We start from the raw sequence: 16,353 nt of genomic DNA, 5'->3' as shown, positions 1-16,353 counted from the left end.
ACAGAAATAAACAAATATTTCAAGTCAAGCTCATTAAAATTCTTTAAGCTTCAATTAATCAAAAGTATTATAAAAAGATATTAAAAATACAACATGATAAAGCAAATACAAGTTTAGTAAGAAAGGGGATTTTCTGTCATTAAAATTACTGGTAATCATTAACGAGAATAAAAAAAGTATATGGCACTCTAAAAATAAATTTCATATTGGCCAGTTTTAAGCTACTTAAGATTCGAAATGCCGCCTAACCGGAACTATGGATGTGTACCAGAGTGTATAAGAATGTGGTTTCCATATAATGGTTAGTGAATAATAGGAACACCCCAAAATAATAGAAACTCCGCACGCAGTTGTTCCTTTGACAGCTTCCATGTGGAAAACTTGTGGTGGCCACAATTTCAACCCCTGTAAATTACTACGTCGCGGTCTCTGAGATTCTGATCTTCGAGTGATTCATTCAACCTTATTTCGTTTTTCTTTTTTTGCGAAGCAATTTCGTAGGCTTTGAAATTTTCCTAGAACATCAGGCACTTTAGTTTACCGCCAAGTTTGCAGTTTTGCACTTCAGTTTTGTTCGGTTTGGTTGGGGGGCCCTTAATCGACTCGACTCGAAAATGGGGCTCGGACTCTCGGCTTATTAGCCGAGCCGAGAGAGTCTCCGGGTCGAAATCACCGCCGTAACCATTACGGCAAATAGGTTAACAGCAGTTTCGTGCCTTTTGCATGAACGCGGCCCAGTGCGGCTGTGTGGGTAAGAGTGTGTACGTGTGTGTGTGTAGGCCCGTGTGTGTGCGCGCTTGTTTACATAAACCTTTTCTCGTTTCGTTTTGGGTTAATTTTTCCCAGTTATTTTGTCCCCCTGCAACTTTTGCACAGCGAAAAACGGGGTCAAAATGGACCTGATACTAGAGGTTCAATAGGGGGACTGATTTTGAGAATAAAAAAAATTCAGAAGAGAGTACTTACTCGGGAGAATAAGAAGATATTTAGAAACAAAAGCGCAACAAAGTCCTTAAACTCCCGTTTGTCTAGTGTGACCTTATTTCGCAAAAGCTGCGTTCACACTGCACCCTTAACGAAAATCAGCTGCAAACAGCTGAGCGAAAAGTATTCAAATTAAAAAAATGTTCTTCTATACTTTTCTATTGCTATTTCTCTCCGTGTACTGCACCTCCTTCTCCACCTCCTCCTCCTTTTTCCGTTTCTGTTTTCTGTAGATTTGCCAGTGGTGCAGCAGCAGCCGTGGCAGCAGTTTAACCCACATACGAGCTGCCCCACCAAATTGCGCAACGGGGGCGGTGGAGGAGGGGGCGGGGCAGGTGGCTGGAGGAGGAGGAGAGGTCGTCGGTGTGAATGCAAATGAAACGAAACGACAGACAAGCGGACAATTTAATGCCTATTTGCATTTAACAGCAGCTGGGGGAAGGAAAAAAGTACAAAACTAGAATCAAGTGTCGGGTTAGGCTATGAAACGAGCAAATTGATGAGCAGATAAACGCAAGGGGGCGTTGGGAGGTGGAGATGAGCTGCGACTTTGATTAGCATGCCAGATGGAGAGAACGGACGAGAGATATAGGGGGAGAAAGAGAGAGAGAGTCGAGACCGAGAGATCGGGCAATCAGTAGTACATATTCATACCATCTATGAATATAGCCATTCCCATTCCCCGCACTCGTAAATATGCTCGAAAGCCATTTCATTCGGTTGCGCAAAATGGGAAAACTTTAAATACAGTCGAACCTCCGCAACTCGAACTTCTAGAGGTCGAATTTATTATAAGCATTAGAAAACATCTTAGAGTCATGACTCAAAAAAACTAAAGACTTGTAGAAAAGAAATTTTTTAATGAGTCAACAAAAATATTTTATTACTTTTTCAAAGTTTTTTTATACTTTGCTTTGAGGAAAAAAGATAACAAAAAAGTTCAAGTTTTAGAATATTTCTTCTGTATTCAAAACATATATTGCCCGGACTTTAAATCTTCAAAATGTAGAGAACCCAAACCGATGGACACACCCTGCCTTATGCTAAACTATGCTTAATCCAAGATCTTATGACTAGTTTGAAATATATTCACCTTTCTGCAAGGAGTCGTGCATTCAGCTGCAATTAATTGAGTGTGGGTATAGATAAGAACAACTATATATGGTACTTTAAACGCTGATGTGCGGATATAATATCTCCTCGACTGGCTTACTTTTTTTAAACTTTCAACCCGTTATTCGCTTTGCTTTTTGTTTTCTTTATTGGGTAATTCAATTATTCAATTATTGTTTCATTTGGAGACGCGACAGTGGTTTTTGTTGTTGTTGTAGTGGATCCTGAATTTGATTAGAGGTTTTTTATTATGGTTTTTGGGTTTTTGTTGTTCTGCTGCTTTTGTTGTTGTTGTTGCTTGGGTTTTAAACAAACACACACACAGTCACACTCGGATTAGATTATTTATTTCGCGAATTTCGAAGCCAAGCGCAATGTTTTTTGATATATTTTAAAATATTTTTTAGCGCCTGCTTACGCCTCTCCTTTGCGCTGCTTCATCCGCCTTTGCCTTTTCCGTTTTTCCGTTCAGTTTTCGTGCGCGTCTTTGTCTCAGCGTGCTTTTTTTGATTCTAAAAATCTAACGTTAAGTTTGCGTTGAGCAGCTGAGCGAGCGAATGGAAGTGAAGCTCTCTTTTCCCGATTAAATATTCCGCTCTCTACAGCTCTCTTGCTCTTTCGTATCTGTGTGCCACGTACACGTGCCCGTCCGATCACATTTCTGTCTAACATTCGAGTGAGTGTATGTTTTCTTTGTCCGCTTTGCGCGCATTTTCTACATTGATTTTTAAATTCGAGTGCGGGAAAACTGCTCCTCTCACGATTCGGTTGCAAGCTCTCTCTCTCCTCTCGCTGGGCTTTTCTCTCTCTCGCGTTTCGCTTATTAGGGCACTAGGTTTTTCATGCAAACGTTGGAAAATTGCTGCACGTTCCTGCACACACACGCACACTTTTGTCGACTTTTGCATTTCCTGCGCCAAAAGCCAAAAAGCTTCAAAAACAATATTGCCTTGAACGAATTGAACTTCTATCGCATATTTGCCATTCAAAATGTTTATGACATAATAATTGAGCAATGCCATATGCCGCGGAGAGAGAGAAACAAAGGGGGACAGCCTTAGAATAACGAGAAAAACTCGTTGTTCAAACCATGCAAACGAAAAACATTTAAATAAATATATAAATTATGTATACGCGCTGTGTGCGTTGCGTTTTATCAGCGAAAGAGAGGGACGGAGAGAGAGAGCAAGAGAGAGCCAAAGCTTCACACAGATACAAAATGGGCCACGCTGGTGTGCGTGAGCTGCTGCTTTGACACACTTTTATGTGACGTCGTTAATTTCGTTTTTTTGGTGTTCTCGTTCTCGTTTTGGTTCTCCTGCTCTTTTTCCACATTCCTCTGTTTCTTCTTTCAAGGAGCTTTGCTTCTAACATTTAAAAGGGATAAGATGAAGACTCGACTAGTTGGAAAATCAAACACATGTTTCCCCCTTGCTCGTCCAATCAGACCAGTGTGTTCCAGTTGGCTTTCCGTTTTCAGGTGTTAATTGAATTTGTATTTCAATTTCAGTCGCCTCCTCCTCCTCCTCCTGCTTCTCCGCCTCTTCCTCTTCTACCAGTATTTATGTAACCAGCATGAGCGAGCGAAAGAGAGAGGGAGATGGAGAGAGCGCACATGCCAGGGCATAGATACTTTTTGGCATTGAAACAAAACGTAGTTCACAAAAAGCACACGCACACCAGCAAACGAACACGCGCACACAGATACACGCCACGAAAAAAAGAACTTAGAAAAAGAACAACTCAAGAACGCAGCTTAGACACACACACACACTCGCATTCGTACATGATTTAATTTAATTTAATTAAATTCCAGTCCGCTTTGAACAACAACAACAACAAGAGCTGCAGTTACGCTGCGATTTAAACGACACTGTGCTTTTTTTTCGTATTTTTTTGGTTGCTTTTTATTCTTCTTAATTGTTTTGAACCACTTTTGTTTAGATGCCTTGTTTTTGTTGCAGAACTTGACAAGCAAACACACAGGCACCAACAAACATATAAACAAACTCACTGGCGACCACGATGATCTGAATCTGACGCTCTGACTGTGACTGAAATCCAACTGAACTGAAATGCGGATTCAAAACTTGAAAACAGCGAGCCCGCTGAGATTTCTGTTTCTGTACAGAAAATTCCGATGGTCGTTAAAGAGAGCGGGAGAGGGAGAGCGCGAGAGCGCAAGTATCTCGCAGATACAATTCGGTTTTGCTTTCGTTGCCCGTTTTGGATTTAACAGAAAAGGAGAGAGAGCGCGCGAGAGAGAGAGAGGAAAAACTGCGCAGCGATTCTCTCCGAAAACAACCACTTTACGCTCAATCCGGATTTCCACTGTGAATTTTTCTTTCCAATTGCCTCCATTTTCCTCTCCCAGTATCTCTGTAGGTCATTCTGGCAATAACAGTACCGCACTGGCGCTGATAAGATTGCACTCTGTTTTCCAACCACTAAAACTATAACTCATGATTATGACTTTAATTAGTTTTCTTAAAATCCGTTTCATAATCCAAAGCCAGAATGAAATCATCTCAAGACTAAACTTTGTGTTGCTTGTTTTAATCAACAGGCTTTACATAAAATGTTAAAAACGCTGTAAAATATTTGTTCTTAAAAAATTATCAAGTTTTCAAATTAAAAAAAATATTTTTTTTATCTTTGAATTGATGTCATTTTGATTGCCATTATTACCCATTAAAATAAACAAGTTTTTTATATTTTTACTTTAGAATAGCACTTAAAAGTCGATTCTAAAATGAGACTCAATTTATTCGATTCGTAAAAAACAAACGTCAAGATTAATATCATTGCCTTTGCAGTTGCGTCATTAACACTAAGCCTACATTACAGTTAAACGTTAGTTATAGTTACGATTCAATGATTTTAGGCATAGGAATATCCAGGTCAGGATATCGAAGACAGAAAAGTATTGCTTGCTGTGGAACTGGAGGGATATCACAAAAAACGTAAAAACCTAGGGGAAACAAAGTAAAATGTGTAGTCACAAAAGGGGTGCAAAAAAACACACCGCTGCGTCATAGGATCGAATTTCCAAACCCTCGTGTGGAAGCTTGAATAAATAAATGATACGTAGTTTGGATTACGCATTACGTCTTTCGGTGCAGTCAGTGCTTGAGTTGAACATTAAACGAAGATTGCCTGTATTGCAGTGAGTTAGCGTCCGAGATTCATAGGTTGTCCTTTAGTCGCTTTTCTTCCGGGTTCCTCCCTTCATCCTTTTTGAGGACACGCGGCGATCAGCTGGTGTGGCTGCTCACATAGGCGGCGGTGTCCATGGGGCACACCTCCGGCGCCACCATGCCGTCCATCAGCTCCAGATTCTGCAGAAAGGTAAGGGTCGTGCGCTCGCACCTCGCCACATTCGGCAGTAAGTGGCACACATCCAACTGTGGGGCAAAAATGGGGAGGAATTAGATTTAGAGTTTTTATATACTACATTAAAACTTAAAATCCTAAAGAATTCGCGAGATCGAATTAAAGGGCTTAGATTTAAACGGTTTACATACTATATTAATAATTAAAATCCTAAAGAATTCGCGAGATCGTTTTAATGGGCTTCGATTTAAACGGTTTACATACTATATTAATAGTTAAAATCCTAAAGAATTCGGGAGATTGTTCTAAAGGTCTTAGATTGAAACGGTTTACATACTATATTAAAGATTTAAATCCTAAAGAATTCGCGAGATCGTTTTAATGGGCTTAGATTTTGACATACTATATTAAAAATTAAAATCCTAAAGAATTCGCGAGATCGTTCTAATGGGTTTAGATTTAAACGGTTTACATACTATATTAAAAATTAAAATCCTAAAGGATTCGCGATATTGTTCTAATGGGCTTAGATTTAAACGGTTTACATACTATATTAAAAATTGAAATCCTAAAGAATTCGCGGAATCGTTCTAATGAGCTAAGATTTAAACGGTTTACATACTATATTATAAAATAAAATCCTAAAGAATTCGCGAGATCGTTTTAATGGCTCACCTTCTGGGCGCGCTCCTCCGGGATGCCGCATTGCATCAAATTGGTGCGGTGCAGGACGTAGCCCACGCGCTGCGCCTTGGCCGAGCTCTTGGTCAGTCGTCGCATGACGGTCACGTCCAGATCCTCACGCGCCGAAGGATGATCGCTGCCAAACTGACCCTGTGCCCCGACCCATTCGTTTTCGGCGAATATAAACTTGTCCAGTGGGTCCAGCAGTGACTGCGAGGCCTTGTGGGCGGCACTGGTCAAATAACCAGCGGGATGCATCTCCGACGGCCGCGCACAGCTGTTAATCTTCTCCAGCACCAGGCGATAGATGTGCAGCACCGGCTTGTTGTCCAAAACTCCCTGTCCCAGGCCACGCTCATCGTCGCTGGCCAGGCGTCGATCCTGCATGATCTCCAACTCACCCGAGGCCAGCGAAGAGCCACCCAGCGGTTGACCCGTAAGCAGAGTGATTCGCATATTGGCATCCTCGATGAAAATGCCCGAGGGCACTGGGTAGTAGTTGGCCTGCAGGGGTAGCTTGTCCAGACGGCGGCGCTTGATGAACTGCAGCCCATTGAGATCCGTGTAGAAGATGTCGCCACTGTCGATGTGCGACTCCAAACGCATCACGATCTCCGTGTTGTCCAGCGAGCCTATGTCCACCAGATTGCGAATCTCCGGTGCTCCGCCGCGCATTATCGTCTGGTGCACCACACTCGGCAGGCCCACGCTCACCGACGACTCCAGTTTGCCCTTGGTCACCAGCACCACCGGATGGTTGAGCTGGAAGGGCGTGGGCGGTCCGTTGGGCAGGAACAGATAGGCTCCGGAACGATCGCCATGCGTTCGAACGCCATACTTGAGGAACTTCAAATGCACCGGCACATGCGGACTGTCCTGGGCCAGCTGGATGGACTTGAGCAGACCCTGCTCCGAAAATGCCAGCGTGGGGCCGTTGCCCACCCGCAACGAGATCTCGCGAGGCTCACCGAACTTCACATCCTCCGGATATTGACCCAAAGGCACGGAAGCCGGATTGGCGCGCAGCAAGAGATTCGAGGCGTACGAGGTGTGTCTGTGGGTAAGATCAGAATGTTAGTTTTAGAGTGAAATGAAACAAGAAAGAAAGCTAAACCCTTGCACATTATTCCTATTAACTTACACAAACATTAAATTTAGATTTACTTGTTATATAATATGTTACAACAATCAAAATTTCAGCTGATTTCGATACGAAAGGAAAAGAATGTAATATAAATCAACAAAGATATCGTTTTTTCCTCCTAATTTCCATTTAATTTTCCGACCGTTCCTATGGCAGCTATATGATATAGTAATCCGATTATTTAAAAATTTAATTCGAAATGCAGAAATATTTAATAAATAATATTCCCAAAAGTAGAAGGTATTATTTAAAAAGCACGGAAGCAAGAATTTTTTAACGTTTTGTTTCCGATCCGGTCGGTTCTGACTTATAGAAATCATTATACCCTCTGCATAAAGCCTCAAGCCGATCGAGGCATCTGGTAAATGAAGAGATAAAAGTTTGGTCATGCTGACAGAAAGCAAAAAAATCAATTTTTTTAAATATTGTTTTCATTTATGTCACATTAGCTCAAACACTGAAAAGCAATTAAAAAGTAACTGATCGTACATACAATGAATCAATACAAGTTATACAGGAATTGTTCAAATGAAACGGAATTTATCACAATTTTTTATTATTATGGAACTTGGTAAAATAAGTTAGTGATGAAACCATTCCAAAGAATGAATATCTATTTATAAAATAAGAAAAGTAAAGTCGTACTTACTCTGGCTTGGACTCGGAGATGGTCAAAACGTATGTGGCCAGACCCATGGGCGGCACCCGGGCCTTGAAGATGATGCGATACTTGGTGGTGGAGCCTTGTGGGTGGATGGTCTTGGTGAGCGTGTCGTGGTGCCAGCTCCATACAGGCGACACTTGAGCCTCCACCGGATTGTTGGCCAGATCGGCGACACTCACGAACGGGCTGGACACATAGAAGTCCACCAGCTGCTCCCGCCAGTGAGGCAGAGTGTTGTGCAGCACCACATGCTTGGAGGGCAGTATATCCTCGCCCAAAATAATCGTGGTTCGACTGTCCTCCACACCGGATCCCGGCCAGCGCGAGTCGTCCAGCGTGAAGTACGAGAAACTAAAGTCCGGACTGTAGATGGAGGGCTTGGTAAGCAGGCGGTAGACAGACTGCTGCATCACCATTTGGCAGGCTTTCAGCGCCTCCTGCATGCGTTGCTCGTAGTCGATCACCACATGCGTCTTGGCGGTGCCAGTAATGCCATCGTGGTGCTGGAACAGAGACAGTTCCCTGCGTGCGAGCTCCAGGCGCTCCTCGATGCGCGCCATGCCATCCCACGAATGCCAAGCGGAGAGCATCTCTGCCGAACGGACGTAGTGCATCAGAACGCGGTCCATGCGCTTGTGGTACGGCCGCGATGTGTAGTACCCACTCCAATAGTTATCCGAGCGATCGGCATAGGTGAAGAAGTCGCCGCTGAGCGTGGGAAACTCCACCAATCCCGCCTTCTCCGTCTGTCGCACTGCATCGAAGTATTCCTGCAGCGTGCCGAACTGCGCCTGCACATTGAAGTGCGCCTGGCTGTTGATGTGCTCGAACAGCCGCTCGTAGTTCACCCTCTGCACATCCCACTCGGTGTTCTGCTTGAAGCGGAAGTCGTCGCCCAGGGGAATCAGCAAGACGTTCGTGCGATACAGCTCGGCCTTCTTCTTCCACTGATCCACCAGCAGATCCGATCGAAAGGCCACATTGGCATCGTCGATGGCTCGCGGCGGCACCTTCCAGGGGCAGCTCAAACCAAAGGCGCCCATGCGCTTAAAATCGAACTGGCAGCACACCTTGGGATCCGGACCACAAGTGTGCGGGATGTCGTACGAGTAGAAGGGCATCATGTGGGTGAAAAGAGCGGTGTCCCCTTTGGTATCCCATATCTGCCGCCAGTGGAACTCCAGCTGGCGCTGCTGGGCCAGCTCCTTCTTCACCGAATAGTGCGTCCGCTGGATGAGCATGTTCTTGAAGCCGCTCTTCTGCAGGATGTACGGCATGGTGGGGCTGTGGCCAAACGGATCGATTGCCCACGAGGCAGTCGGCGTGACATTTAGATGCTGCTTCAGCCACGTCTGGCCCTCGGTCAGCTGCAGCAGCACGTTGCGCCAGTGCGAGTTGGCCTCGTCCGGCATCACCCAGCCGCCAGAGACGAATTCCAATTGTCCACTCTTGACAATGCTATAAAATAAGAAATTTTTGATATAATTAATGGTTAATTATAAGTTGTACTCCTTCAAACACACTAGGAAATGCTTATCAAGTACTTAATAGAGTCCTACGTGAATCATTAAATTTTTGGTTTTATCACATGGTTTGGTTTTATGCCATGAAAATTCCAATTAGTTTAATTCAATTCAATTCTATGTGAAATAAATTGAATGTTTTTCTAATTCATTTCCAATTGATTGAATCATTTTTATTAATTTTTTGAATTTGCCAAATTTTTTTTGAGCTTTCTTTTCAGAACAAAAAGTGGAACATTTTTAACAAGTCAATGCTAACTGCTTAGAAAATAAGATTTCTAAAATGATGGTACTTTCTTCTTCAAAAGAAGTTATCGATTGAATTGTTTCAGAATTCATGCCATTCATTCATTCAATTCTACTAAACTCAAAATTCAAATTCATTTACTTCTATTAAACTCAAAATTCTAATTCATTCAGTTCTAATAAACTCAAAATTCTAATTAATTCATTTATATAAACCAAAAATGTAAAATAATTCATTGAATCCATTCATGCAGGGCTCTAATAGTTAATCAAGCTTGAATATCTGTTACGTAGTTTAAATAAATAAACTTCCGTAGAAAACCTATAGCTATGCATGTTTCTTAGGAAAATATTGCAATATTATTTATGAATGAAATCATAAAGATAATACTAATCTAAACAAGCAACTCGTGCCACTGCATTTACGTATTATCGCTGAAAAGCATTCCTTTGTTGTACAAAACAACTGTTTAAAGTTTAACTACCGGCTTTACGTGTCTCTTGCAAATATAGCTTAATACAATATATGTAAAGGGCGTGCTTACGACTTCATCTGCAGCTTTTTGTTCTCGCCCAGATCGTGGTAGAATCGGGCAAAGTACGAGGTCTCCGCCCAGATGAACTTCATCTCGGGATTCTCGTGCAGATGCCGCAGGGCATTGGAGAGGATGTGCTTGGTGTCGTGCTGGTAGTAGTCCTCGAAGGTCTGGATCCACCCGGGATCGTTGTGCGAGTGGGGAACCACGAAGACCCTGAGTTTGTGATGGGCGTTGTACTTCAGGGGATCGTACTTGATGTTCCAGCCCTGTTTCCACACGCCTCCATCGATGTCCTTGAAGGACATGCGATCGTACAGCTCCAGCATCTGCACCTCCACATTGGGCACATCCTGGACCACATCCTGGCACTTTCCGGGCTTCACAGATCGCGTCTCCTTCAGTGGAGACCTTTTTGGCTCCTCCCTGCTCGCCGTTTTGGCCAATCGAGCCCTCAGGCTCCGCATCTCCTCGCCGTGCTCCTGCAGGCCATTTTCCAGCTGCTGCAGCTTGTTCTCTATGTTCTCATAGTTGGGCTGCAAGATCGAGGGGTTTATTATAATTTATCATTTAGTTTTAGCATCGTTTATTTACCCTTTTCTGAGTGGCTGCCGGCGCCGAAAAGTTTAGGATCACGTACAGGCTGAGGAAAACCAGCAGGCAGCCGGAGCAGATTACCAAGGCGAAGCGCCGACGTATTCGCAACATTTTCCGGTTAATTAAGCATGGAAAAGTCGACGTCACAGACACAGCAGCCTACTGCAACAATCCAATCGCTGTACTTGCGTGGTTTTTTTTTTCGCATAAACAAATCAGAGCTGCCGATAGGTTTTCCTTTCCTCCGCATCGATTGTTTGCTGAGCTATCGGCGCTGCCAACTCGGCGGCATTTTGAATGTTAAAAGTGGCTAATTGGAACAAAAGAATGTTACTTTTTTGTTGCCCTGTAATATTTTTAATAAAAGTAACTGTAAAAATTGGATTCATATTTTGGGTAAATTATAAATTAAGCTAAGAAAAAGTAATATTAATATTAATATTAAATAATTATTGTAATTTGAACTTTGCACTAATATGTTACAGAGTGGTAACGACTTTATAATGAAACAAGTTTTTAACGATTCAACAGCCTCGAGTTTGTTAAACTATTTATATTTTTCACAATTGAATTTGCTAAACATTTGACCAAAATTTAACATTTCTGCATTTTTCCAGCTTAGGGAATGCCCTTACTGTTATCTAACAGAGACAAGTGGCAGCGCCATTAGACTCTGTTGCTTCTGCTGTGTAATAACGGTTATATTATTATCTAAAATAGGATAAAAATACTTTCAACAGTTGGCATTTGTTAATAATACTTTTAAAATGTTTTGAACATGAAAAAGTTAATGGCATTTATCAGTTCACTTGTTATCGAGCCCCTGTAAGCGAAATAACAATTTCTTGTGGATGCTGTGTATTTGTTTTGCTGACAATTATCGATTTTGTCAGTCGCAGCATCTTTGCCTGAACAAAAAAGGCGCCAGTGGAAAGGATTTCAAAAGATAACTTTGAAAAAGTTTTAAAATACTATCTTCATCATGAAGCGTCAGAATGTTCGAACCCTATCCCTTGTTGTATGCACTTTTACCTACCTTCTAATCGGAGCTGCAGTTTTTGATTCTCTGGAGTCCCCAACCGAGGCCAAAAGATGGGAGTTTTTACAGGGTAAAAGTCTAATTTACATTTTATTCTGACTATATTTAAATATATTTTTATTTTAGCCGTTAAGAACAACTTTGTAAAAAAGTACAATGTCAGCGACGAGGATTTCCGGGTAAGTTCCAATACTAAATAGATCTGACTTAATACGCTAAATATAGTATTTACGACAAATTAATATTTTCAAAGGTCATGGAAATTGTTATTATTGAAAACAAGCCACACAAGGCGGGACCGCAGTGGAAATTTGCTGGAGCTTTTTATTTTAGCACCGTTGTCCTGGCCATGATAGGTAATTAAACTAAATTCAATTAAAATTCGTTATAATTTTATTACCATTCCCCTATGATCTTAAATATTTTAGGATATGGCCATTCCACACCAGTCACCATACCGGGAAAAGCATTTTGTATGGGTTATGCAATGGTAAGTAAGGAAATGATCCTGGTTTCTCGTCTAATAAATATCTCCTTCTATAGGTGGGCATTCCTCTGGGTCTGGTGATGTTCCAGTCGATAGGAGAACGTCTGAATAAATTCGCATCGGTTATTATAAGGCGGGCAAAGAGGGCCAGTGGAGCCCGCTGTACGGATGCCACCGAGATGAATCTTATGCTGGCCACCGGAATGCTCTCCTCAATAATTATCACCACTGGAGCAGCAGTGTTCTCCCGGTACGAGGGATGGAGCTACTTCGATAGCTTCTACTACTGCTTCGTCACCCTGACCACCATTGGTTTCGGTGACTATGTGGCCCTGCAGAACGACCAGGCCTTGACCAATAAACCTGGTTATGTGGCTCTGAGCTTGGTCTTCATCCTCTTCGGCTTGGCCGTTGTGGCCGCCAGTATTAATCTGCTGGTGCTACGCTTCATGACCATGTGAGTTGAATTTAATTTATTAAAGATTTTAATTTCATTCATTTATTGGCCTTGAACCACAGGCAAGCCGAGGATGCCAAGAGAGATGAGCAGGATGCCCAGAACCTGGCCGGAAATGCCCAGCCGGTGACTTTCGATGATGAGTCCACCTACAATATGCACGGCAAATTGCTGGAGAATAATTATACAACGGAGAATGATGAGACCGCTTCTCTGTGCTCTTGCACCTGCATGGGCGGCACCAGGTGCCTCAACCACGAGCAGTTCGTCGATCCGGATTTCCAGCCTACGGATATTATTGAGAGCACTCTGTGCCTGAAGCGAGCCTCCGTCTGATATCCGTATAGCCAGCTGTGGGATTCCTCCTTGTAGAGGAGTCCAGAGCCAAGGGATCGCCACATTGTAGTCCACCATCCTGTAGAGATCCAACCGCCGTTAACTCAAAACACTGGTTGTTAGACGAACCTTCCCTACGTAGATATTTACACAGGGATGGGTCGATTATTTCGGCAGGGAATTATAAAGTTTTTAGGAAAATTCTAGAAAATTCCAAAGAAATTTCAAAAACATTTTTTAACCGCAATAATCGACCCATCCCAATATACACCCATCTATACACATTTACAAAGGAGGCATCTCCAAAACACCCATGTCAATATCAATCGTATCATCTGGCTGGTGACCGTAGAAACCTCTATTGGTTCTAAGGCACCGCCAACCCCATCCCATCTCGAATTTTATCTGTTTATTGTTTTAATAAAGGTAATATTAAAGTTTTTGCTCAAAACCCTTCAACTGACATTTCTGTTATTTGGTGAAGGAACATATATTTCAAAAACTTCGGTCGTAGTAGGCCGGCTAAGAACCTTCGGAGACGTAGTATCAACCAACTTCAGTCCAGCTCAGTATCAGCTAGCAAGTACACGTGTAAAATATAAACCTGAAAAATTATACGTTAAAATATTCAGTTTACCGCCGGTTTTTGCCCCCTCAGACTGTTAAAAAATAACTCGGTTTTTTTACCAACTATTTTTTTTGTGGAAAATCTTTTCCTCCAACGGGTTTTCAACCATTGATTCTTGACAGTCTCTGCCAAGATGCGTGAAATCGTGCACATTCAGGCCGGTCAGTGCGGTAACCAGATCGGTGGTAAATTCTGGGAGGTTATCTCAGATGAGCATTGCATAGATGCGACCGGAACGTATTACGGCGACAGTGACTTGCAGTTGGAGCGCATCAATGTGTACTACAATGAAGCCACCGGTGCGAAATATGTTCCAAGGGCCATCCTGGTGGACCTCGAACCCGGCACCATGGATTCGGTGCGTTCCGGCGCCTTTGGCCAGATCTTCCGACCGGACAACTTTGTCTTCGGTCAGTCGGGAGCCGGTAACAACTGGGCCAAGGGTCACTACACGGAGGGCGCCGAGCTGGTGGACTCTGTCCTGGATGTGGTGCGAAAGGAGTCGGAAGGCTGTGATTGCCTGCAGGTTAGTACACCCAAAAAAAATCGATATGAAACGTAAATCAATTTTACATTATTTAAGATCACTTTTAATTTGATATGGGGCCAGGTAAATTTGACCTGGTCGAAAAGATTATTTCATGTAAAAACGATATGGGTTTTGCATGACGTGAAACTTACATGGCCATATCGATTTTACGGGAACATGATTTTTTTTGTGTGTAAGGGGTTGAGGTTTAGGGTGTGCATTACTAGCAGCTATAAACGATGCAGCAGCCCAATGATTTCCTTTAAACCGCTGTATCGTTTATAGCCAGCTACAGCTGCGAAAAAAATAATAGCACCACTAACCCAAAAAAATTTTAACTAGTTACCCTACTCACATTTTTTAACTTTTCAAAACGGGTTTTAAATAGTAAGACTAAACATAAATTGGAAACTGGAAACTAAACTGGAAAAAATACGAAAAATTCCCGTTTCCCACATATTTGTTTAATATTAAGAACCTGTGACGTAGTGGTGCTATTAGTTTTTTCGCCACTGTATAAGGTGACATAAAGGCTTGCTTAGTTTAGGATTTTTAAACTAATCTTTAAATTTTCTCCTATTATCCCACAGGGTTTCCAGCTGACCCACTCGCTGGGTGGCGGCACCGGCTCCGGAATGGGAACCCTGCTGATTTCCAAAATCCGCGAGGAGTACCCCGACCGCATCATGAACACCTTCTCGGTGGTGCCCTCGCCCAAGGTGTCGGATACCGTGGTGGAGCCCTACAACGCCACCCTGAGTGTCCACCAGTTGGTGGAGAACACCGATGAGACGTACTGCATCGACAACGAGGCGTTGTACGACATCTGCTTCCGCACCCTGAAGCTGACCACGCCCACCTATGGTGACCTGAACCACCTGGTTTCGGCCACCATGTCGGGGGTCACGACCTGCCTGCGATTCCCGGGCCAGCTGAACGCCGATCTGCGCAAGCTGGCGGTGAACATGGTGCCCTTCCCGCGGCTGCACTTCTTCATGCCCGGCTTCGCGCCCCTCACCTCCCGCGGATCCCAGCAGTACCGGGCCCTGACAGTTCCCGAGTTGACCCAGCAGATGTTCGATGCCAAGAACATGATGGCCGCCTGCGATCCGCGTCATGGTCGCTACCTGACCGTCGCCGCCATCTTCCGGGGTCGCATGTCCATGAAGGAGGTGGACGAGCAGATGCTGAATATCCAGAACAAGAACAGCAGCTTCTTTGTCGAGTGGATCCCGAATAATTGCAAGACGGCGGTGTGCGATATTCCTCCGAGGGGTCTCAAGATGTCGGCCACCTTCATCGGCAACTCGACGGCCATTCAGGAGCTCTTCAAGCGAGTTTCGGAACAGTTTACCGCGATGTTCAGGCGGAAGGCCTTCTTGCATTGGTACACCGGCGAGGGAATGGACGAGATGGAGTTCACGGAGGCCGAGAGCAACATGAACGACCTGGTTTCCGAGTACCAGCAGTACCAGGAGGCCACCGCCGACGAGGAGGGCGAGTTCGACGAGGACGAAGAGGGTGGCGGCGATGAGTAAAGGAGTTAATTTCCCTACATCTACATGGAACACGAATCCCCAACGATAAACGATCCCAATAGCTAGCGGACGACCACTGATTATATATAATATCGAACACAATCTACTGTTTCTTCGGCTAGCACCATTCCCATACAAAGCCCTGTCGATTGTACATATTTCCTATTTGGATGTTTCGAGATTTTACCCATTTACATAAACCCAGACTTTCCAAATGTTAATCTCCTGTTGCAATTGCTGTGAATTCTAGGTTAACAAGCCTGTTCGTTTATAAATCATATACATCGTAAAACTAATGGGTATTGTTTTTTTTTAAGGAAGAAATACAAAGAAAAATATAAATGTATATAAAAAATGTATATACAGATTTTGTGTTTCTTTAAAGGAAATATGAATTCATATTCACATAAACTGCTGCAAATTCTAGGTTAACAACCCTGTTCGTTTATAAATCATATACATCATAAAACTAATAGGTTTTGTTTCATTTAAAAATATGTTATATACAAGGGAAA

The 16,353-nt window shown here is 43.2% G+C and overlaps 4 protein-coding genes across 7 annotated transcripts in view; 2 read left to right on the top strand and 2 right to left on the bottom strand.

The window, feature by feature from the left end:
- ps (RNA-binding protein Nova-1-like protein passilla) overlaps positions 1-4,203 on the bottom strand; it is a 36,033-nt gene extending 31,830 nt beyond the window's left edge. For both annotated transcript variants that reach the window (XM_017155441.3, XM_017155448.3), the window contains exons 1-2: positions 4,112-4,203; positions 2,078-2,321 (exon numbers count right to left, since the gene is read on the bottom strand). The gene's annotated coding sequence lies outside the window, so the exon portion shown is untranslated. The remainder of the gene's footprint in view (positions 1-2,077; positions 2,322-4,111) is intronic.
- A 635-nt stretch (positions 4,204-4,838) lies between these two features.
- Positions 4,839-11,043, bottom strand: alpha-Man-IIa (alpha-mannosidase 2). Of its 2 annotated transcripts, XR_011418952.1 has the most exons (6): positions 10,822-11,043; positions 10,237-10,763; positions 7,908-9,380; positions 6,106-7,168; positions 5,123-5,501; positions 4,839-5,068 (listed from the first exon to the last, which is right to left on the bottom strand). XR_011418952.1 is itself a non-coding variant. In XM_017155475.3 (5 exons), exons 1-5 carry the CDS (start codon positions 10,933-10,935, stop codon positions 5,352-5,354), a joined length of 3,327 nt encoding a protein of 1,108 aa, XP_017010964.2. In that variant the 5' UTR covers positions 10,936-11,043; the 3' UTR covers positions 4,839-5,351. The 2 variants fall into 2 exon arrangements, 1 of the variants encoding a protein (XP_017010964.2); XM_017155475.3 differs by having other exon boundaries at positions 4,839-5,501.
- A 465-nt stretch (positions 11,044-11,508) lies between these two features.
- On the top strand, positions 11,509-13,985 carry Task7 (TWIK-related acid-sensitive K[+] channel 7). 2 transcript variants are annotated; one of them, XM_070217920.1, is made up of 7 exons: positions 11,509-11,649; positions 11,718-11,933; positions 11,990-12,042; positions 12,117-12,219; positions 12,292-12,353; positions 12,407-12,807; positions 12,870-13,985. In XM_070217920.1, the coding sequence occupies exons 2-7, from the start codon at positions 11,807-11,809 to the stop codon at positions 13,141-13,143; spliced, it is 1,020 nt and encodes a 339-aa protein (XP_070074021.1). In that variant the 5' UTR covers positions 11,509-11,649; positions 11,718-11,806; the 3' UTR covers positions 13,144-13,985. The 2 variants fall into 2 exon arrangements, with proteins under 2 accessions (XP_070074021.1, XP_017010959.1); XM_017155470.3 differs by having other exon boundaries at positions 11,509-11,933.
- Positions 13,905-16,134, top strand: betaTub85D (beta-Tubulin at 85D). Its single transcript, XM_017155468.3, has 2 exons — positions 13,905-14,297; positions 14,891-16,134. Exons 1-2 carry the CDS (start codon positions 13,905-13,907, stop codon positions 15,836-15,838), a joined length of 1,341 nt encoding a protein of 446 aa, XP_017010957.1. The 3' UTR covers positions 15,839-16,134.
- Positions 16,135-16,353: the final 219 nt, after the last annotated feature.

This window comes from Drosophila takahashii, chromosome 3R (genome assembly GCF_030179915.1).
Source record: "Drosophila takahashii strain IR98-3 E-12201 chromosome 3R, DtakHiC1v2, whole genome shotgun sequence".
Lineage (NCBI taxonomy): Eukaryota > Metazoa > Arthropoda > Insecta > Diptera > Drosophilidae > Drosophila > Drosophila takahashii.
Note: the sequence above shows the minus strand (reverse complement) of the source record. Positions and strands in the feature narration are given on the sequence as shown.